Below are 25,018 nucleotides of genomic sequence, written 5' to 3'. Positions count from 1 at the left end.
TGCATATTCTTCAAATAGTGCAGATTAAAAATGTAATTAATTTAAATCTTTAATGGAACAATAGAATAATAATTTCATATTCAAATTCGAATAATTCAAAAACATTTTATTTATATATTTTTTTTGCCAGACGTTTGTCCGTGAGCATAGCAAACAATATACAGTAATGTTTTAGAGTTCTTTTCATGCTTCCACCCTGTGTCCATTATTAATTCACTACAAATGATTGAGAGCAAATCCATAACATTCTAGAGCCGTCCTTCATTCTTTCAAATACAACTAAGCACATTCAAAAGATCCTTTTGCACTTCTCAAATACAACCAAGTATACATATTGAACATTTATATAAATGTTGAACACCAATAGAGACAAAGGGTATCAGAGATACAAGACCACAGAGTAAAGTCAACAGAGTTCTGTCACAGGAAAGTATTTAAAAAATGGATAGTGGTTTTAACATTTGAAGAGTTCATTTCAGATAACATTTTTATTTCACAAATCATGTTTTGTATTGTATTTTTATGTTTTTATTGTGTTGGTTCTCTATTTATTTTAACAAACCAACTGCAGTTTGATTGATATTTCTTGGAATGCACAATAAAATAAAAATATTTTTAAAAACTGTAAAGGTTTTTGCAAAATAACTCTTCATTTATAAATTAACATATTTTATATAATTCTGGAGGTCCTTTTAATGAGTGATCTAACCCACATTAATAGCCCTTGTAAAACACTGTTTTACTGACATGATCATAGATGTTTTACTGTGGTTTTAGCAACGCAATGTCGTGGGTTCAATCCCAGGGGATTGCACATAGTCAGAAACAAAAAATGTATAGTACAATGCAATGTAAGTCACTTTGGTTAAAAGCATCTGCCTAATGCATAAATGTAAATGTTGTTAAGTACATTTTGTGTAAAAGACAGAAAACTAGCCAAAACCTAAAATATTTCAAGAAAACACAATAACCAATGAAAATATCTTGAGTGTAAAATACCGTGCTAAACTAAAGCTTTCTTAGTGGAATGGAAAATATTATCTTAGACATTTTAACAGCTTAAATTTTGATGTCTTAAAGGGTGAGTATAATGACTCAACCTTAATGATGACAAAATAATAATTTCATTGTACACTCTTAAAAATAAAGGTGCTTCACGATAACATAGAATAACCTTTTTTATCTAAATAGTTTTATAAAGAACCTTTAACATCAGAAGAACCTTTCTGTTTCACAAAGGGTTCATTGTGAGGTTCTTCAGATTATAAAAAAGTAAGAAAGAGATGGTTCTTAAAAGAATCTTCGACTGAATTGTTCCTTTGTGAAACCAAAAATGGTTATTCTATGGCATCACTGTGAAGAACCTTTTAAGCCACTTTATTTTTAATACTGTATATCACTGTCCTTCTGAAAGTTTGGATGTCCAAATTATTTTTTTCAGGAAATTATAAAAAATGTATTATTTAAATTATTAAATACTGTGTTTTCAAAGTTTTTCAAAGTTTTTAATGGTTAGATATTTTAATGGTAAAACCCAGTGACAAACATAAAGGGTGATTAACAATAATTATTAATGGCATAAAAAGAATTCACGACATATAGAAATACAAGGTTTCAGAAGGAAAGTGGCAATATTCTTGATAACTTATCACAATTTCCAACTGACTCTTTGTGATTGTGTATAGCTGGCATGAAGTGATGGTTTAAAACTCCTGGGCAGAGAATTACCTCTGTTGTACCTGTTGCTGGGTCCCAGAGGCTGTGCAGGACGAAAAGGTGGTCCATGTAAGATTGGCTTTCTTGTGACTGAAGAAAAGGTGTCATAGGTGGGTTTATCAGCTTTCATTGGCGCTATCTCTTGTGGATCAGCGAAAGACTCGTAGTACACCCTTTGTTTCCATTCTGCTGGTGTTTCAGGTAATGACTTTCTTTGAGTTCTGGAAAGCTTAGGCCTATCCAGACTAACAGGGCTTTGAGCTAATTCTTCCCATTTAGAGAGTGGTGTTTTGGGTTGTTCCACCCATGAATATTGCCTGCTTAGTAATTCACGTGCGGGATGGAAACCTACTGTGGGGGAGGACACGGGAGATGATGGAGACACAGAGAACACTTTCTGGGGGAGAGACATAGAACGGCTCCTGCTGAATCCCTACAACGAACGAAGAACATGACAGTCAGAGTCAGTATAAACAATCTATAAAGTCAACAATCTAGTCATGAGACAAACCATTTCTCAATCTTGTAGCAGGACTCATTTAAGATTTTAACACAATATAAAAAATATGCTTCTTGACATGTGTTAAGACTGCCCTCATCTGGTCTTTATCTGTAAATACCCTTGACAGAGGAAACTGTTGTTCCATGTAGGAGGGATGGGGGTTGTTGTTTGCACAAATTGGATGGTTTAAAAAAAACACAACATCTGAATCTTAAGGCCCTCTTGAGGCACCTTCTATGCAATGTGATAAATATTTTAAAGATTAAAAAAATAAGTTTATTTATTGATTTTAAAGAAAATAAATAAACTTGTCTTAATTCAAAAAAGTGCTTCTCACTTAGAACTAAAGCCTAAGTATTCTCCTTTGGTTGACACAGTATCATATAAAATTATTATTATTACATATTATATGAAATGTATAAATAAATAAGTTTTTTTAGAAAAGAGCATTCATTTGCACCTAATGAGATTAATGTCTGTTCCAGTGTCTGCAGTTGTGCAAACCTTCAAAAATATCACCCCAGAAATGTACACAAACCTGTACAGTATTTTCTCAAGTGCCCGTTTTACATGTACACTGTACGACCTAACATGTTAAATACAGTTTTCAATATTAGATTGTCTTAAGGGCAGTTATACATGTATCCTTCAGCATTTTGATGACAAACTAAGTGTCTTTCAAATGGTAAAATCTACATATCAGTTAAAACTTTTTGATAACAAAAACAAGACTCTTAATTTGTTAAGGTAAGGGAGCTTCAGTGGAATATGCAGTAACTAGTCATGATTCTGCCTCATCATATCATGTCGTTCTTGGTCTTGGGGCAGAATCATAACAGGATTCCTTGTTTCATGTGGAGAGAGGCTTTTGCCGCTATTTGAGTTCCATATGATCTCTCCAAGTCTCGTCTGTTTCCTGCCCTTTCATCTTGTTATTGATTGTTAATTAGTTCATACCCAGCACCTGTCCCTGTTTGATTTCTTCCCCTTTAAATAGTCCTCATGTATCATTGTCCTGTGCTTGGTCATTGTCTTCAATGTGCCACTTATGTGCTACACGTGTGTTTTCGTATTCAATCCTGCCCCAGTGGTTGTTTGCTGTTTCCTTTTCAAGTCCAGTAAGTGTTCAGTTTAGTTCATGTCTAGTGTTTAGTTAGTCTAGTGTTTAGTTAGTCTTCTTATCTGTATTATTATCCCCTGTGTTCATTGCTTTGCCCCCTCGTGGGTTTTTGTTTTGTGTTCTTTGTCATAAATAAAGTCTTTGTATTAACCCTTTAATACCCGCTGCCTACAATAGTGTTCTTCCCCAGTATTTCATGACAATAACTAATCAATGTTCATTAAGCACGGAATCTATTCTCCAAACCTGCTTGTCCTCTGCAGGGTCAAAGGCGGGCTAGAGCCCATCCCAGCATCTCTGGCCACAGGCAGACAGATGGCCACTCTGGGCACTCACAGACCGAAGGGCAATTTACTGATTCCAGTTCATTTAATCTGCATGTTTTGCACCCTGGGGAAACCACAGAGCTATGGAGAACATGCAAACTCCACACTGGCTCATACCAGGAACGTTCTTGCTGTGAGGCAACAGCATTACCCACGAAGCCACACAGTTTTGAATCAGCTTCCCAAAAGTATCTAAAGAAAAGGGATGTTTTCGAGTTGGGAGAAGAGTTATTTAAGGACTTGTCTTATCAGGTTACTTATAGATGTAGTGTCTTAGTGTTTGTATGATTTAAAGATGGCGATAGGAGAGATATATTTTAAAGGAGCAATGTGGCCGGCTAAAAACAACAGTGCCTGAGCAACTATGACACCTTCGTGAAGAAAATAATTTGATATAAAATATATAATTTAAGTAGATTCCAAAACTTTTAAAGTTGTTGTTACGATTTGATTTAAGTAAAATGTAATATGAGGATTTGATAGAAATGTGACATGCATAGTGTGTTTTTATTAATCCACTATTTACTGCATAGTAATGAGAATTGTGAGAAACTTGAAAATAGCAGTAAGAAGAGAACAGTGCTTCATGCATCTGTAAAAAAAAAGTAAAGCAAGAGCAGAGAAAACAGTAATGCAGACAGGGTTTACAGTGATATTTATTAAGGGAAGGTCAAAGAGTGTGATAGTTGATAGTGTGAAAAAACAAGACAACAGAAAATAACAAGAAGTAACAGAGTTCCGAATTGTATTTGCTTCAAGCATGACACTTGTACATGTTCTGTGGTGCCTACTAAGCAGTGCAAAACCTTTCACTTAACATACTGGAATTATGTTATTTAACTAAATATATAATAACAATAAAATAAAGTATACAATTTTTAGGATAAATGTTTATAATACATTTAACCTGTAAAAGTTTTCCTCCCCATCAATAAAACATTTTGATTTATGAGTCCAACTGCAAAGGTATTCGATACAAGGGGGAGATCTAGTATATTCATTGGAAACTTATGTGGCCAAAACTCAGCATCGGATTTTTTAAATAAAAGTAAAATAGGATTCTTTAAACGGCCAGATATAGCATTGAGTGAGACATTTCTCACTTCTTTACACAAAATGTTAAAATTAAAGTTGGAATTTAAAAAAATATTAAAGAATTATTAAAGAATACTAAGGTTTATCAAAGGTTTTCTCTATAAAAGCTGAGAAAAATAAATATGCAACATAAAAAACTACAGTAAGACAATTAAATCTCTATACAAACGAATAAAATCGAAGGACAAAAGTGAACTAAAGAAAAGTTTATATATTATATTGATAACTCAATCAGTTCATCAATATTCTGTTATTGTAATTGTTCTAGTGCGCTAATACTATGAAACCTATGAAAATCTCCAGGTTGTCCCAAACTGAGACAAAACAAGACCTGCAAGGTCTAACAGTGCCAACAAATTAAATGAAGATGCTCTTTGTAATGATTAAAAGAATGTTTTAGTGCAATCTGAACCATGTTTAATTGATATACTGTGTGATATATGATTCAATTAATGCATGTTGTAATCTATGGAACTGTTGTAAAATGTATGAAGATGGGTCTTTTATAATGATTTTTTTATCTAATCAATTAGTGTTGCAAAATGACTGGTTTCCATTGCTTGCCTCTAGTAGTTGACTTTTTAGCTGAAAACTTTGGTCTTGGAGCCATTGGCAATGAACATCTTGGAATAAATTCATTATCATTGTGGAAGGATGATATCAACATATTTCCCCCAGGGCTATCAAGGGGCAGGCAGGATTTTGATTGGCCTTTGTTATTAAGAGCAACAGAAATAGGAGCGGTAGTTACTGATGGAGACTGATGAGTAAATGGGTATGACACACTTACCTGTCCACTAGCTTTGGATGGATTTTGCTTAACTGGCTGTAAATTTTTGGTTAAACTGTTTGGGGAGGGAGAGAGCATCAAGGATGGCTCAAATATGGGGGACTTTGATTGGCCAGACAACTTAGAGCTTGTTTCCATGGCCTCTGGATTGGATTTGTAGGTAAACAGTGAGGAATCCAGCTGGTATGGCTGATGTTTCATGACATCTAGAGCATTTAGATGTTTGGCTGGTGGTTTGGCTTTCTCCTTCTTTATTTTGGGCTCAGTTTTTGGGCTAATTGCAGAAGGGCTTTGTTTAACCGCTGCGAGGGGATAAAAGGGAGAGAAAATGGGATTGAAGGACAGGGGTGGTGGGGCCCGAACATTGGAAGAGTATTTCCAAGTGCTTGGCATTGAAAATGTTGGTGATGGAGATCTGGCCTTGTTAGCTTGCACAGTCTCATCATCCACCACATATTTTTCCATCCGGGACTGTCTCCGAGCGAACAGTTCAGCTCCTTTTCCTTTGAGGTTCAGTCCCTCAGGAGCACCTGCAATTGATGAATAACCTTTAGGAGAAGCTGATGAAGCCTTTAGTGCATTATAGTTTGTGCTTCTATGTTGTGGTGGGCAGGAAGCGACTGAGTTTGCAACAGTTTGTGAATTAGTCCATGATATTTTGGACTGGGAGGGACCAGCATGGGGTAAGACTGGTGGAGTCCTGGCCGATTGAAACAAAGCTGGTGTCTGGGTTTGAGTCCAACACCGTTGTGAAATTGGCTGGGATGGCAATGAGGTCCAAGCTTTGCTAATGGGCTGTGATGGGTTTTGTTGAGGTGCTCTCTGTACCTGGTTTCCCACACCTGTACCCGAGTTTGATAACGGAAGGTGACTGCGGGAGGCACGACCTTCTGCAGACCAGGGAGGATGAGCAGAGTTTATTACAGGCTTGGGTAAGACAGGTGGAGGGTTTTTCTGCTTGATTGTTGGTGCTTGCATGAAATTGCATGCTTCAGCACCCAGACTGAGAAAGTCTTCTTCTGGACCAGACTCTATAAATGACCTTTGTTCACCCTTCTTTTGAGACATTGGCATCTCTTTCAAGTTCTTGCTCGCTCCTCTCCTTTTTGTTTCTGGCAGGATTCCTGTCTTGATTGCGGGTATGGCGATACGTTCATCTCGTGAAGCAATTATGTCTGCTGTGGGGGACCAGACCTGTGGGGTTGTTTTCACTGGAACAGGTACTGTTACTTTGAATATGTTTTCAAGTTTCTCAGTGGTAGGATTGGATACACCTCTGACTGCTTGTTCTGACCCTGGATTATGACCAGATAGGAAAGGCTTAGCGGTTCTGTTTGGCACAAGGGGTCTGAAACAGTCGAACTTTGGTATGAATTCAGATCGTTCAAACCATTTGTTGGCAGAGGTAAAATCTGTTGCTGATATGGCTGTTCTTGAAACTGGTGTTGTTGTCTAACATAGCCATCTAGTGGAATTTGTGTACCTTCCTCTTGTGGAGCAGACTTTGCCATTTCTACTTCAGATTCTTCAAATGCAACTTCTGTTATACTCTTTAGTCTCATTTCGTCTTGTTCAGCGGAAAGTTCATCCATCCTTTGTCGTCTCTTAACAAACATCAAGACTCCTTTTCCTTTTGTTTCAGGAAGATGCTCCATTGTTTCCAGACAATGTAAATTCTCTGTCTTGGCTAGAGACCTTGTTGTACTTAAATCTCAATGCAGCGCCTTGGTATTATGAATTAAAATAGCTACCCCTCCTTCCAACTGACTGGTTGCTGAGAGAGACTCCTGATGTCTTGGCTTTTGTTTCAATTTACAGTCTCGCTCTTGTCTTGAAATTTGTTCAATGTTCCAGTACTAACAAGGTTATAACTTGCTGGTCCTTTGTCAGTGATTTTTGCTCATTAACACCTCCTTGCATTTGGAACAGTCATAATCAATCTGATCTTCTTAGATTTAGACTTCTATCAGCTGATTCTTTGACAGCCCTTAGTCCTGTGAGAGAAATGAAAGATGAAATAATAGACATCCTTGACAATAAACAACAGTATATGGAAATACACTTTTAAAATAAAGGTGCTTCAAAAGAAGAATTCTGAGAAATATTAAACATGGTTCTGTCATACAATCAGTTTTATCACTGTCATGGGTCATCTAATTTTCAATGGACCAAATCATTAAAAAAGGCTAATATTCAGGTAGGGGGGTCCCAGAAAACAGTAAAATAACATTTTTTGTAAAGTAATATTAAATATTTTTCATGTTATTTACACCTGACTTTCTCAGTACTTCTGTAATTTGACATTTTTTACGATATTTCAAATATGTGTGAAAATTATGTAAAACAGTACAATTCTGTATTTATTTACATTGTATAGTGGTTCTCTACATATCTGAATAGACCCATCAAAACTTCACACAAGCCTCGTTTTAGGGATTTGTTAAACAGCTGAAATAAAAGTATAGACTTTAATAGAATTTAACCATCTTTAGTTGTTTTACTAATTTGATACCTTAACATCAAAACCATTCAATTGTTTAATATTCAAAATTTTAAACTATCAAAGAGCAATATATTAAAATACAGTTGATTTTTTATCTCATTGACAACACTGTAAAAGATGTTTTGTTTTTAATTTAAATTAATTGAATTAACTTAAATTTTAAGGCTACCAGGTAACTTTTTAGTTGAACCAACCATTTTATTTCAGTACTTATTCTGAGAAAAGTAAGAATAAATTTACAGTTAAATCCAGACAATCTATAGTTCTGTCTTCATTTTAGTAGCTAACAGTCCAAAGCTCCCTGACACACTAAAAGCTTTTTTAGGCGAACAAAGATCGCAAGAGGTCATAAAACCACTTGGCTAAAAGTAGGTATCTCTGCAAACTGTGTCTGAGCTAACTCTGTGGTGTGCTGACACGACCATGAAGCAAAAGAGTCTGAAATTAATAGAGCGAGAGAGAGAGATGGTGTTCCTTATGCCAAGGGATAGTATGACAAATCTCTAATGACACATGCTGATGTCTGTCAAACCAGTGGCCTCGGGACTACTGCAGTGACATGCTTTTATTTATATAAATCTCAAATGCTGGTCTAGTATTAGGTTTTCCTTTCCCCAATTATTACTAATATTGACCAATGATGAGCAATTTAAGTGAAAAAGAAGAACTTATAAGCAATCTCCAATAGTCACGTCTACTCGCTTGAATTGCATATTAGGGACCAAATCCCCACACCCAACAGCTAGCACCAAGATATGTCATTATAAATGTAATCATTGCCAAGTAAAGATACTGAAGGCCAGAGAGAAAACCCCATTCTAGACTTGTGGGGTTATTTCAGTCCAGGCACTGGACTGTCATAACTGTCAAGACATGCTTAAGCAACTACCCTACAAACCAGCCAAATAATCAAATCCCGAATCATATGTATCCATTTTTTATGCAGTATACAAAGATACATGTAACATTTTAAATTGTATTTAGAAAATATTCCTGTGTATTTCTAACTGAGTTATAAAATGGTACATAACAGCCGAATAATACATCTTAGAGAAGATGTATGGTAAAGAAAAGGGAAAAGAGAGAGAAATTAGACTAAAGATGACCACTGAAGAACAGAATTGGAGTGGGGCTTACGTGCATGTCTTGTCCGGTGCCTGCTGCATCTGGTCAGTTTCGTCAAGGAGGCAGCACCCCACCACACTGCCTGCTCAGCACCCTCTGTTTGAATTCCACTCGACACACTTCACACAGGAGGTCCTACACCTCTCCCTCCTCCTTATCCTTGTCTTCTTCTCTCCTCCTTTGAAGCCGAGGAATTCTTGCCTAAAGTTCTCTCAGGGCTGTGGTGATGTAACAGTGGAGGACACGTGACCTCAAACAAAAGCACCAGTAGTGAAAAGGCTTTAGTCTGCTTGACTCTTTGGCCATTTATATACTGCAAGGCAAATCAGATGAGTTCTTAAATTCTCTCTTGCAAGATTTAAATATTTCAAACATTGATAATGTTTTTATGAGTACAGTATTTTAATCTTAACCCAATAATAGACAGAGATAACAGCATGAATATGCCAAAAGAGCTGTTTTCTCTCCTTGAAAAAAAAGCTTTTGTCTCAAAAAATAGTGACACAGGTGCTTTCACAAGGATCCAGATTAGACTAGGTTCCAGATTAGGTATTTGATAGGTTGCCCTTTTTCACCCTGTGGGTTTTAGACCTGGTAACAAATCAGTCATATAAGAACACTGATAGTGACCACAATAAGAAAATGTGTCTGAGTTGCCCAGGAGACCATCTGCAATAGAGTTCAAGGACACTGATATCTAAAAAAAAACCAGGAAGCCCGAAATGAACACACAGAAACAAAAAACACTAGAGGATGCATATGAAAAACATGAGGAAACAATTTTTAAGTTTCATAAAAGTACTCATTACTTTTGTTAAGCATTGCCAAGTTATTGCCAAGGCTTTTTTTTATTCCCTCGTGACTTTCACTCAATTGTTGCTGAAATGTGTCTAGAAGCACTTGATATTGTTGTCCTTTTAGCTATATAATTATTTTATGAAACTTTAGGATCAATATTTAGACAATGTATTTACAGAGACCTAAAACTAAGTAATAAAAAGCATTCAAACATCTCCTGGTGAAAAAAACGTTTCTATTCATGAGCATCAACTGCAAAGTAGCGTTGCATTGCTTACAAGCAGAGCCTAACAATGCCCTAATATAGGCAAGTGAATCAGAGGGCTTCTGGAATCTTATGAACCGATTCTGTACTCAGTGCTTATCGGTCCATTTCTGTTTTTAAGTTGATTCAGAAACTTCTGTAACCTATAGTGGACTGAAAAGTTAGATATGATTTTTGTTTAAACAAATCAAAACGTTATTTTAAATTCTGTAAATCCTTGTTTAGACACGGCTTTATCTTAAAAGCCCTCTTGATGAACTGTCTGCCTTTTGATACATACCACATTATATTAAGCATTAGAAACAGTCAACATCACTATCAAATATTAATATGATAAAAATTAGTCCAAGAAAATAAGATCTTTGTTCTTATTTTTAATCGTCATATCAATCAATACAATAAGTATCAGATTGCAGTATTGTGGAAGTGCTGACAACCAATCCAGATACTTATGCGCACATGCACTTTGTGGTCCAAAATATCCCATAAATTCACCGAAATACATTGAGATTAATGAAGTGAATTAATTCTTCTTCCTCAATAGGGATCCTTCAGTAGGCAACTGTCTGTAAGTTGTCGGTTCCTCTCCTCTCTTTAAAAGGAATGGTATTCACTGTTTGAGTCTTAATGTTAAACTTGTGTTTGTGTCTTGAAAGCCAAACACAACAGTGGGGTGGCTGTTTTCCATATTGTCTTCTCAGTTGGCCATATTTTTCACTCCTAATAGAACTGACAGAGTCTCATTGCCATTTATGTCGCATGCATGCACAAGCATGGAAACAGATGAAAAGAAAAGAAAAAAATGAATACATGTACAAATATACAGTTGAAGTCGTATCTTGCATATAATGTACCTTCACATTGTGCTTAATATTACAGATTGTAGAAAATATTGATGTTTGCATAACGTCTAAAATCCAGCCTTTACGAACCAGGGATGACACATGATATAGTCTTTATTTGTAATGTATGTCATCTGGCAAAACCATGTTCTCTTATCTTTGATAGACAGCTGTTTCGTCATGCGTTTTTATTAGGCTGGCCCTTGGCTGACATGACACCTGCTGATCAAGTAAATATCTTCGCTTGACAAAATGGCTTTGATATCTGATAGTTTGATATGAGGTTAGACATGCATAGATGGCAGCTCCTACAAAGTCTATCCAGCCAAACCGCTAGTTTTTTTCCACTGTATGATCCTGTTTGTTGGACATTAGATCTTGGAAGTAACTTGCTGCAAATATAACAATTTAGCGCAATTCAGATCACATTCTTCTAAAGCATACATTCCACTATAGACTTATATAGCGTTAGCGTTTTATCTAATTGGGCTTAAAGGGATAGTTCACCCAAAAATGAAAATTCTGTCTGTAATTACTCACTCTTAAGTTGTTCCAAACTAGTATAAATTTTATTTGGTTGAATGCAGAGAAAGTTTGGTTCAATATTTGGATGAATGCTTTTAAGCAAACAGTTCTTGGACCCCACTGACTACCTACCATAGTAGGAAAACATCCTTCTGGTTGCTCCATTTGAATTCTCTAGTTAGACTTTTCGGTGACATTAAGTCACCGAAAAGTCTAACACACAGACAACAATACTGTGTCCATTGTATGTGATTCCTTCATAAATACATTCAATCCCTTTAAATTTAGTAGATGTTGTAGAATTATCCTTTTGTTTTGTCACATGTGATTAACCATGAGTACATACCGCTAGTTGTTTCTGTCTACATGTGAAGTTTAATATATGTTGACAATATAGTGATTCATATGGAGCTAGTGGGCTGATTAAGATACACCAAAAGACCTGGAATGTGTAAATGTAGACTGCGTAAAGAGATGCTAAACATTTGTGGGATGGGAGAGGGAGTCTATACTGCATGCAAATCAATTCTAAAGCAAAAGATTGTATGTCATATTACAAGATGAAAGCCTGATTCACAACCTGAAACTGTATAGCCTGAACACTTTGTATTCTGCTCTCCCATCTTGTGTCACTCTATGATTTAAGATTAATGGCCACATTGTCATGAATGTCAGGGAAGAGAACCCAATTGCAGGCAGTGTTAGTGAAGGGGAACACAAAGACTCTTATCAATAAAACAAAACACCTGTGATAGGGAAAACAAACTAAGACAGTTAAATACAAAGACTTCCCACAAGGGGGCAAAAACAATAGAGACAGGATAAATATAATTACGACTTGATAACAATAAACATCCAAGGGGCAAGGTAATCCAATGAGTGCCGATGACAACACAGGGCAAGGTGAACAAGGCAAGGCAAACACTAACACATCCAAACACTCAAACAATCCAATAGTCAGGCAATCAAAACGAACATTATAGGGTGCATTATAAATGGGTTCCAAATCAAGAGGGAACAGGTGCAGGGTATGAAATCATTAACAATTACGAATTAAGAAACGAGAGGACGGGAACAGAGACGAGACCGGAGAGAGTGTTTGGAAGGCCAACAGAGACACAATGCCTCTCTCCACATAAAACAGGAGGTTCTGTCATGATTCTGCCAGTAGATCAAGAAAAGCAAGATAAGATGGACAGAATCACGACAGAAGCCACTCCTTAAGGAGCGGCAACCTGACACTCCTCAAGGTGATAGACAGGACATGACATACTGAGACAGAGACAGAAACCAACAACACATGTTGAACAAGATCAAGCGCAGACAAAAATGCATAATCATAGGGTTGGACCGACATAATAAACAAAGGGAAGGGGGTGTGGGAACAAAAGAGTTCAAGGGCGGAGGTCCAGAAGGGTTGAGACTAGGTGGGCGAGTTTTAGTCCGGGGAAAGGGTGCTTGGGAGTGCGGAGTCCGTGGGGACTAGGCTGGGACAGGCTGGGGCTTCTGGAATGCCAGCTAATTTACATGTGTTGTTATAGGTTTACCTTTTTATATATTTTATTTTACTTTGTTTTACTGTTTTATCTACCTTTTTTTCCTAGCTTGCAGGAAAAGGCAATTAGATGAGGCCTTGGTTGATTGGAGGATTTTCAGCCATTCACCCTGGTCGAGGATGAAGGGTTCAGGTAGTTTATCAACAAACTGTACACTACATTTGCTCTGCCTGTGTAATTCTGTAAGTGATCATTGATAAGTTCACAAAATATATTTTTTAACAGCTTTTATTTAACATTCAATCTTATTTCCTCAGGCTTTAAAAACAATGGTGCCCAAAAATTTAAAAAAGTCCAAGTAGGAAGCCAAGGCCAATTTGGCAGCAGCCAAGACTGCTCTCATGGAGGAATAGGAAATTAGGCACAAAGTAACATGTCCAGTTACATATGCTGCAGCCAATATGATGGCCTGTACCACGGAGCTCAGTGTAAAACATTCCATCTGCATTGCACAAATTCGATGATCAAAAAGGCTTTAGACCAGACTCCTGGGGTGCTTCTCAATTTGCCTCCTCGTTTCCTCGCTCCTCCGTCCTCCATCCTGTGACCCAGGAAACCAATAGAGCTCCGACATCTTGGAGAACATCTCAATTCTCTAATTGCACCAGGAGGAGGCAAGGATCGAGGAGTGAGTAGTTATCCGAGTAGTCATGAGCAAGTATACAAGTGTTTTATAATCTGACGTGCGTATTATTCTCCTCCCCCTGCACATCGTCACATCTTTAGATCATATTCAAACATGCATAAATGTAATAATTAAGCATTATATTACTGTAAATTTAGACCTATTTCAGAGAGTATAGTTAATATTCATAGAGTTAATGTAACAAGTCGATGAGGAAGCAAAAGGGTATAATCCAAGGGTTTTATAAAACAAACACAGTAGCAGGAGAACAGGGGAGACAAAACCAGGTTTACAATACAATAACCAACCAGGAACTGAGGAACACACAGGGATTAAATACATAGGGAAACACTTGGGGAAAACAGAATCAGGTGTGGGAGTAGTTAACAATGACGAGGGACAGGTGAAAACAATTAACAAGCCAAAACACATGGGGAACACAGGCAGGGGACAGGCTGGAGTGTTACAGTTAATATATTAATATAGTTAATTTTTATGTATAACATATTTTTGACAAAACTTATATAAATTCTGAGCACTGTTAAGCATGTGTTTAATTTATTTTATTGTAGTGGGGATTATGCCATTTGCCTACTGTATTTTTTTTACTTTATTTTTTATATTTTCAATGTGCAATGTGTACAGTCATCATTAATTGGAAACAAACCCAATTAGAGGTCTTTAAAATTACATGGAAAGAGAGTGCAAACTGTTCCAAATGGCACTAAATGCAGCAAAAGCCGAGCACTTCCGTAACCTCATAGAAACTAACAAAAACAATCCAAGGTTTTTATTTAAGAAAAAAACTAAACTAATAAACAAACAGACTTTACCTGACCTGGCTATTCCACCGCACCTTGGTAGTAATGAATTCATGATTTTTCGAAAAAATACGAGACAACATAGAAAAAAGCTAAAACCAAACCTCCAAGTGTGTCTGAAGAATTAGTATCGACCATCACCCAAAAAGAAAAGCTAGAGTGTTTTTCTCCTATAAAACAGGAAGATTTAATTAAACTTATTGCAACATCCAAACCGACAACATGCTTATTAGACCCCATTCCGACTACTTTATTAAAAGAGTTACTTCCATTTGCAATTGAGCCCATTTATAACATTATCAACTCGTCAATTAATCTAGGCCATGTCCCAGGACCCTTTAAACTGGCTGTAATTAAGCCTCTTATCAAAAACCAAACTTAGACCCCAATGAATTTGGAAGCTGTAGACCGATTTCAAAGCTCCCGTACTTGTTTAAAATACTAGAAAAGTAGTGTCCACTCAGTTGTGTACTTTCCTACATAATAATGACATACACGAAAACTTCAGTCTGGCTTTAGACCGCATTATAGCACTGAAACTGTGCTCGTTAGAATTACAAATTACCTTCTTATTGCATCAGATAAAGGTAACATCTCACTATTAGTCCTGCTTGACCTTAGTGCTGCTTTCGATACTGTAGACCATAAAATACTATTAGATCGTTTACACAACTATACTGGTATTCAGGGACAGGCACTACAATTTTTCAGATCTTACTTATCAGACAGATATCATTTGTCCATTTAAATGGGGAATCGTCAAATCTCACGCATGTAAATTATGGATTACCTCAGGGATCGGTTTTAGGACCCCTGCTTTTCTCCATATACATGCTGCCCCTTGGCAACATTATTAGAAAACATGGAATTAGCTTCCACTGTTATGCAGATGATACTCAGCTATATATCTCATCAAGACCAGATTCCTTCAAGCTATCCAAACTGGCAGAGTGCATCGATGTCATAAAACATTGGATGACGAGTAATTTCCTTCTTTTAAACTGTAGCAAAACATAAATATTACTTATAGCACCAAAAACACGTAAACAGAATATCTCAGATTACAACCTGCAATTGAAGGCTGCACTGTTACTCCAACAAATACAGTTAAAGACCTAGGCGTTATATTAGACAGCAAACTGTCATTTAAAAATCACATCTCAAATATCACATAAACAGCCTTCTTCCACCTCAGAAATGTTGCTCAATCACAAAATATTTTATGAAGCAGAATGTGTTATGTTGGTGAAGCAGAAAAGTTTATTCATGCATTTGTGACCTCAAGACTTGACTATTGTAATGCTCCACTTAGTGGTTGTCCTGTATCATCGATAAACAAACTACAGTTAGTTCAGAATGCAGCTGCCAGAGTTCTTACTAGGTCAAGAAAATACGATCACATAACCCCAGTTTTATCATCGCTTCACTGGCTACCCCTTAAGTATCGTATTGATTTTAAAATTCATTTAATTACTAACAAAGCCTTAACGGTTTAGCCCCTACTTACTTAACTGAGCTTTTATCACATTACAACCCATCACGCTCTCTAAGATCTCAAAACTCAGGATTTTTGATAACACCTAGAATAACTAAATCACCAAAGGGGGTCGAGCTTTCTCATTCGTCGCACCTGAACTCTGGAAAAGCCTTCCTGATACTATTCGAGAGTCAGACACACTCTCCCTATTTAAATCTAGATTAAAGACACATCTTTTCAGCCAAGCTTTCAATAAATGCATAGTTAATGAACAGCAGCTACGCTAATTATTCTCCTTCTTCCTCCGCCTCGGGAAGCCCATCCCGAGGTAGGGAGAAATTACGCCAGGTCCATATGATCGACATATGCCCATCCCCAACTAGAGATTACGCCAGCTACAGCTGCAGACTGACTGACCATCCCAGCTCCATATAAGGCAATTCCACCACCACCCAAGAGATTTACGACCATCTGACCATCCCAGCTCAGACCACTCCATCCCCAACCAAGAGCAAAGACGGACTATTTGTCTTATTAATGCTGAAGTTACAATACTTGGTATTTAAAGCTAAACTTACATCACATGTCAGCAGATTGAAGTTATAGCTGCATTCAGAGGCTCTGATTGGAGGTTCTTGGGTGGATGTTTGTGGGGAGTGGCAGGGCTCGTTGGTTGTGGGTGGGGGGATTCATCTGCTGGGGCTGTGTGGGTCCGGTTGGCCTTGTTTTGTGGTCGATGTCGGACAACAGAAGAATAAAGTTACAACATAGCATTACTATTTTCCCTGGTTGTTCCTCTGTTTTCTGGTGTCGATTGTAGAGTGGGACCGGGTTGAACCTGCACGGTTTTCGGCGAGTAGGACTTTCCGGGTTGGTGGGCTCTCCCTCTTCCTCGTTGATATTTGCTCGGTGGCTTTTGGTAGGGGACAGCTATGAGTGCAGCTATGTCACGTCAGAGGGGATCTGGGCCTCCCGGCTGAGCCTGGTTTCTCCCAAGGTTTTTTTTCTCCATTAATCAATCATTGGAGTTTGGGTTACTCGCCACAGCACGGCAGTGTTGGGTTGCTCACCGGGAGACTGCATTTATTTATATATTATATATTATTTATTAGAATGATCTTGCTCGTTCTATAAACACCATGCACTGTGCTGTGTTTTACCTTTTCCTGTTAGCTCCTGTAAAACAATGCACATTGTGAAAGCGCTATATGAATAAACTTGAATTGAATTGAATTAATGGACGACGCTTTGAAGTGACTCTAAAGAGACAGAGGACTTGCCATTTCACTTGTTTTAATTCCTCGTTCCGCATTCCATAGTCTTTCCCTTGCTCCCTTCGCTCGCATCCTGAAGGGGTGGAGCTAAGACGCAAGGAAAGGAAGTGAGGAAAGGAACGAGGAGGCACAAATAAGAATTGAGAAGCACCCCTGGACTTGAGAACAAAAAGCCAAAAAGCTTCTAAGTCTTTCCGAGGCATCACCACTGCTAAACTCTTGTTATTCACATCATCACTTCTCAAGTTTTTGCACTACATAATTTCATTGTCATTGTTACCGAGTCACTATTACCTCAGAAATCCTAATGTTTCTCTGTTCTGTGTAAAGGAAAGGCTTGTGCAAATGCAGACACAGGGTAATGGGTAAAGGAGTGAATAACAAAACTCCGGGAGACGTGAGGAGTGCCCTCTGGTGGAGAACAGGAGCACCCCAGCTGACAGGTTTGAAAAGTACAATTGGCAATATTGAGGACAATATTTTATGATTGCTATGAAGCTAAACAGAAAATGACTAAAAAAACTTTGAAATCCTTATGTTTCTATGTTATGTGTAAAGGAATGGCTTCTGCAAACGCAGACACACCTGGGAAACTGCTTCAAGAAGTTGAATCCCACTGGAACAGCACCTTTCAGACGTTTTAGTGACTTAATTAGCTGAGAGAGCCGGTGGCTGCAGCTCTGGCATCACATCAAACTGATACTTCTCCACTCACACCTGAGGAGTATTTTTACATTGGTGAGTGTCTTGTAGTTCTGTCTCCTATGAGACAAAGATAGAGCAGTGCAAGGAGAAGTATGTCTCTACCTCCAAAATAATTCCACTACTAAAAATTGTGGACCATTCTTTGTCTGAAGAAATTTCCGAAAAATCATCCGTGATGGCCCAACAGCTGGCAGAAATGATGATACACCAATTGCAGTCCAGGAGTATCCTAACTTTGCCAACTCTTCTAGAACCACGTTTTAAAGTGCTATAGGCTTCCTCTGCCCATCTAAGGGGAATGAGGCTGTTAAGGGACTCACTTCCGAGTGTGAAAATTTCTCAAGAAACACCAGCAACACAGGCAGTACCAGCTGAAGATGAGGAGCCTTCAACTTCAGGTAAGCTCTTAATGCAGCACTCTGTTTTGACATTTAACTATGACATTTAATAAACAATTTTGTCAATTGAGGTAACTTGTGGAGTCATTAAGATGCATCTGTCCAGCAAACTTTAAAAACGAATAATAATACAGCTGATGCAATAATGGAGGTTCAGCGCGTCAAATATTCCAAGAGGAGATGACCCTCTAAAATACCGGGAAGCACACAAACCGGTTTATCCAAACTATTATGTTCTTTCTCAATGATGTTTATGTTGTCAAGCTTCATCTGTGCCATGTGAGCGGGAGTTATTTTGAGTCACAATAATTTTTGTAAGAAATATAATTTACAATGCTCTTCAATTTATTGTAAAATTATTAAGAGAATTACCATTCAAATGATTAATATAATAAAAGAAACATCTAAAACACTTACTAAGAACTCCTAAAATATTTGACCTTATGATTTAAGATTTTAAATTTGCAGACAGTAAATATGCTCTAACAAAATATTACAAAATTCTTTAACACACATATACTTTCCAGGTCCTTTAGGGAGCAATTATATATTAATGCATTTTGAAAAAAAAAAACAATACGAGAGATTAGGTGTAATTTTCTTTATTTTCCCATAACCCATAATTGAAAAGAGGTTAATTTCCAAATGTTGAATCATATATATCCTGCAAGATATTTTTCTAAATTAAAATAATAGATTTTAGGATAATAGTCATTTTTGGGATAATAAAGCAATATTTTGCTGTTTTTCTAAATTGCAGTCTAATTAGTTATTGTGTTTATGCATGTTTCTTAATAAAAAATAAATAATAAATAAAAAACTCTTCCAAGAGTTAAATCAAGTAGTTCTTTGAGTCATACTGGACTGGTGGACGGTTAAAGAAATGACACTCATATATCTAACTAATAGCAAGTGTTACTATGTGTAAAAGTATTGCATAAATTGATGCATAAATGGGGACCAGCGCCTTCTGTCTGCTGCGTGATGGCATTTAGCACGTGAAATAGGGACCGTCTACAGGAGAGACAATGAGACATGCTGTGGGTAAGTTGCACGTTTTCAGCTGTCGGAAAATCCATCCATCCATCCATTTTCTACCGCTTATCCGAACTACCTCGGGTCACGGGGAGCCTGCGCCTATCTCAGGAGTCATTGGGCATCAAGGCAGGATACACCCTGGATGGAGTGCCAACCCATCGCAGGGCACACACACTCACTCATTCACTCACGCATTCACACCCTACGGACAATTTTTCCAGAGATGCCAATCAACCTACCATGCATGTCTTTGGACCAGGGGAGGAAACCGGAGTACCCGGAGGAAACCCCCGAGCACGGGGAGAACATGCAAACTCCACACTGGAGGTGTGAGGCGAACGTGCTAACCACTAAGCCACAGTGCCTGTCGGAAAATTATAAATTAAAATGATTAAAAACACAAAACGAACGGCTTTATCATGAATTTATCCTGCAATGAACTACTTATAGAACTGTTGATACGTGTTTGGTGTCGAACGTGTTTTTATATTGAGTTATTTTTAGTTTGTATTACGAGGCCCAATCGTAATTAATTTGTGCATCGTCTTTGTTTTATGTAGAAGTCAATTAATTCTCCATGCAGTTTGTTAAATTTATTAATTAATTGTTCAGATTGTATTGCACATGTTCTCCGCTAGGTGGGGTTGTTTAGCCTCCGATTGAATTTAATTGATTTGTTTGAGATCAATTCATTGAAAATGCCTATTGAGGTTGATAAACTGTAAAATGTTATACACTATACAATCACAACACATAAGGCTTTCATTGATTTTAAAATATAAAAAAAGAAAATACTGTTTTAAATAAACAGCAGAGATAATGAGACATGCTGTGGAAGTCAATTAATTATCCATGCAGTTTACCTTATTTTCACGTGTTCCCCATTGCGCAGTTCGGTAGAAGGACCGACCAAGCAAGACCGTCACACAAGGAAATAAGAATCCCCAGCATTATTCATAAAATAAAGTATTACAAACACTCACAGTAAAACAAAGCTTGCAAAAAAATTACATTATAAACATTCTGGACATTTGAAGGTCAAATGCTGTATCGGTAATACTTTAATGGACATGTTAATAATTATGTTATAGACTTACACTTTGTGTCTCAATACAGATAACTGCAGAAAAAAAGAGAGTTTTTATCTACCATATCATGAATATACGGTAAAACGTGGCATTCCTTGAGGGTAAAGTTATCACAATTTCTATTACTTGATCTAGACTATGACACAATAAGTCATTATTTACTAGGGATGCAACAATCCAGATAGACCACGGTTCAATACGAACCTCGGTTTATGGCCCACGGTTTTCGGTACGGTTCTGATGGCTTCGGCACATTATAGTGTTTTTTTATTTGTTTTATAATTATGTGACAGGAACATTAAAATATTTGTTTTGTTGTACTCTTTATTTTACTTGACTTATTTTATTATCTTTAAGCAAAAAACAACTTTTACTGGTGACATTAAACTCTCTTCTTTGCCCCCCTCCTCCCCCTCCCACTTCATATTTGACTGTGGAAGACTTCACTGTATTTTTCACTGAGAAAACATCATCCATCAGCAAACAATTTTCGGGACCTCAGACCTTGGTACACACCTCCCACACTTGAACCATCAAACTATCCTCTTTCACCCCACTGACGGACAGTGAAGTAATCCGACTTCTCTCCAGCCACCCCACCACCTGTCCTCTTGACCCAATCCCCTCCGATCTCCTTTAGGCCATATCCAGCACGCTCACACCTGCACTCACACACATTATCAACACCCTGCTCACCAGCACTTTTCCATCCACATTCAAACAGCCCCAGGTCACGCCCCTACTGAAGAAACCCTCATTGGACCCTTCTACTCCTTCTAAATCCTACCTCTCCAACAGATCTTTCAGGGTATTATGGACCGGCTCGCTGTCCACTGCTCACCACTTGATCACTGGGGTCTCTCAGGGATCGGTGCTTGAACCACTGCTTTTTTCCATCTACACGACATCCTTGGGACCCATCATACAGGCACATGGCTTCTCATATCACTGTTATGCTGATGACACCCAGATCTACATCTTGTTTCACCCAGACATTGACACAGTAGCAGCTCGCATTACAGCTTGCCTTGAGGACATCTCAGCTTGGATGAAAGGGAATCACCTCCAGCTGAACCCTGCCAAGACAGAATTACTCGTGTTTCCTTCACACCCTATGGTGCAACACGATCTTAACATCCATCTTGGCAATACCACAATCACTCCTTCCAAAACAGCCAGGAACCTTTGAGTCATATTTGATGAACAGCTGTCCTTCAATGATCACATTGCAAAGACAACACGGTCATGCCGATACGCCTTATTCAACATTAGAAAGGTGAGACCCTATCTCACTGACCATGCGGCACATCTCCTTGTCCAAGCCCTGGTAATCTCAAAGTTGGACTACTGCAATGCTCTCCTTGCTGGTCTTCCTGCAAAGGCTATCAAACCGCTCCAGCTGGTTCAGAACGCAGCAGCACGCCTCGTCTTCCAACAGCCCAAAAGGGCTCATGTGACACCCCTTTTCATCTCTCTCCACTGGCTACCGGTCGAAGCCCGTATCAGATTCAAGTCACTAACGCTTGCCTACAGGACCATCACTGGATCTGCACCGGCTTACTTTCACACCCTCCTGCACTCCTACACCCCATCAGGATCCCTGCGTTCAGCAAACCAGCAGCGTCTTTTATTGCCTTCTCATAAGGACAGTAAATCGCGTTCCCGCTCATTCTGCTTCACATCTTCTTCCTGGTGGAACATTCTTCCTAACTCTGTCCGGTCGACCACATCTCTGACAACATTCAAAAAACTACTTCAAACCCAACTCTTCTGTGAATACCTGACAAACAAAAAAACAACAGGTAGTGGTCTAGCTTTAGTTGAAACCAGGCACCTAATGTATCGCTTGTTGCTCCCTAACTCTTTGTAAGTCGCTTTGGATAAAAGCGTCTGCTAAATGACTAATGTAATGTAAATGTGTTTAATAAATGTAAAGATTTACACTGGCAGCTCACAGCAGTTTTGGTTTACTGTTCTTCAACACGCCAGTAAAAAAAGCTTCTTGAAGAGATTTTTTGCATCAGAGTAATTAAAATGACGTAATGCAAAATTTACGATTGCTGTAATCGAAGTTAACGTGCGCTCAATGGGAAACGCCAAAGATAATATATTAACAAGGTGTATCACTGCCATTGCAATAAATTAGAATACATGCAAAAGACATGCTAAATAGCTGCTTGAAGGCGCTCTTGCTAAAGGTGTGTGTGGGTGGGTGGGTTGGTGTGTGTGGGTTGGTGGGTGGGTGGCTGTGTGTGGGTTTGTATAGCCTACCTCTAAATCACTTCTATGAAACGTCCTTTGAAGTCCTGCCTGCAAATGTCTCCTGCTCAATCTGCTTATTTAATTATCCAACTAGGGTCCAATATAAAAAGACAAAACTAACACTTTTGTTATTAGTGTTAATTTATATAACTGGTCTAGCAGTCCGTTGTCATTTCACTCCATAGTAGGAAAAAATTGCGATCTCTTACAAGGGTTGACGTTTGCACATGCACTAGCAGACCTCCGTTACACTTCGATCGATGTGTTTTACTGATGAAGTGAACTTGACGCCATTGTAACTGTTAATGCTAAAAGTTTATGAATACACGTGCACTGAGAGGGGCACCGATCAATCACAACAGCCTGAGAAGCAAAGCTCGCTGATATGGTATGGGTGGGACATTCACACACACGCTCTGCATACAGTACAGTGGATTTAACGATGTGCTGAAAATGACTTAAATTTAAATTAATAAATAGATAAATGTACCAATAAACAAATAAATGAATCATTAAATGAATGAAATAACAGAAATAATGAGTGCTCTTGTTACGCAAATGAGACGTCATGTGTATAAGACACCTGTGAGGGCGTCAGACTCAGATTGATCGCTGGTTCGAACCTTGTTTGGAGCAGAATTGAGCTGGCATGACAGCCCGTCATAATTAATTGTTTATCACCTTTATCGCTTAATTTCTGCATGTACAGTTGTGTTCAAAATTATTCAACCCCCACTGAAATTGATTGTTTTGGTCGGTTTGACATTGATTATGATCATTCAGTCATCCTGCTTACAATTAAATCAAAGAGGCACGTGTAGGTCAGACAAATATAACATAACATTTATAATGAAATAACCAAAAATGTCTTTTCTGAGCTCACATCATTATCAGTTTTATTCAACCCCCAAGTGACATTCAATCTTAGTACTTAGTACAACATCCTTTTACAGTTATAACAGCTTTTAAACGTGAAGCATAGCTTGACACAAGTGTCTTGCAGCGATCTACGGGTATCTTCGCCCATTCATCATGGGCAAAAGCCTCCAGTTCAGTCACATTCTTAGGCTTGCTGCGATGGCCACTTCAAAATGTTCCAGCCTTTAATCTGCAACCATGCTCTAGTGGACTTGGAGGTATGCTTGGGATCATAGTCCTGATGAAAGGTCCAACGTCTTCCAAGCCTCAGGTTTGTGATGGAATGCATCACATTGTCATCCAATATCTCCTGGTACTGAAGAGAATTCATGGTACCTTGCACACGCTGAAGCTTCCCAGTACCTGCAGAAGCAAAACAGCCCCAAAGCATGATTGACCCCCCGCCATGCTTCACAGTAGGCAAGGTGTTCTTTTCTTCATAGGCCTTGTTCTTCCTCCTCCAAACATAGCGTTGATCCATGGGCCCAAACAGTTCTAATTTTGTTTCATCAGTCCACAGAACACTATCCCAAAACTTCTGTGGTTTGTCCACATGACTTTTGGCATACTGAAGTCGACTCTTCTTATTCTTTGGGGACAGCAAGGGGGTGCGCCTGGGAGTTCTGGCATGGAGGCCTTTATTACGCAGGGTGCGCTGTATTGTCGGAGCAGAAACTTCAGTACCCACATCTGACAAATCTTTTCTCAGTTCCTCAGCAGTCACACAGGGACTTTTCTCCACTCTACGCTTCAGGTAGCGCACAGCAGTCGAAGTCAGCATCTTCTTTCTGCCACGACCAGGTAGCGTTTCAACAGTGCCCTTTGCCTTGAATTTGCGAATGATGCTTCCTATGGTGTCTCTTGGTATGTTTAACATCTTTGCAATCTTCTTATAGCCATTGCCCTTCCTGTGAAGAGTAATCACCTGTTCTCTTGTCTTCCTGGACCATTCTCTTGACCTCACCATGTTTGTAACCACACCAGTAAATGTCTAGGAGCTGAGTATCACAGTCATTTTAAAGCTGCCTAATTGGTGCGTATTGGGCTTTATTGCTGCTCCCTGATATCCACAGGTGTTTTCAATACCTGATTGAAAACACTTCATTAAACCTCTGTTCTTCAGAGTGGTAGTCTTTAAGGGGTTGAATAATTATGTCAATGAAGAATTCACAAAAGAAACATTTACTACTGTATTACAAAACTAATTGATGTCATTTTAGTTGCATATGGTTCTTTAAGAAGTCCTTGT

The 25,018-nt window shown here is 38.3% G+C and overlaps 1 protein-coding gene across 1 annotated transcript; it reads right to left on the bottom strand.

Annotated features, from left to right (window-relative positions):
* Positions 1-1,641: 1,641 nt before the first annotated feature.
* Positions 1,642-23,515, bottom strand: synpo2b (synaptopodin 2b). Its single transcript, XM_056729853.1, is given in 5 exon segments — positions 1,642-2,149; positions 5,550-6,898; positions 6,901-7,260; positions 21,142-21,251; positions 23,475-23,515. Coding segments are annotated over 5 exon segments (2,361 nt in total). The 3' UTR covers positions 1,642-1,648.
* Between the last annotated feature and the right edge of the window lie 1,503 nt (positions 23,516-25,018).

Source organism: Triplophysa dalaica, chromosome 2 (assembly GCF_015846415.1).
Source record: "Triplophysa dalaica isolate WHDGS20190420 chromosome 2, ASM1584641v1, whole genome shotgun sequence".
In the NCBI taxonomy this organism is placed as follows: Eukaryota; Metazoa; Chordata; class Actinopteri; order Cypriniformes; family Nemacheilidae; genus Triplophysa; species Triplophysa dalaica.
Note: the sequence above shows the minus strand (reverse complement) of the source record. Positions and strands in the feature narration are given on the sequence as shown.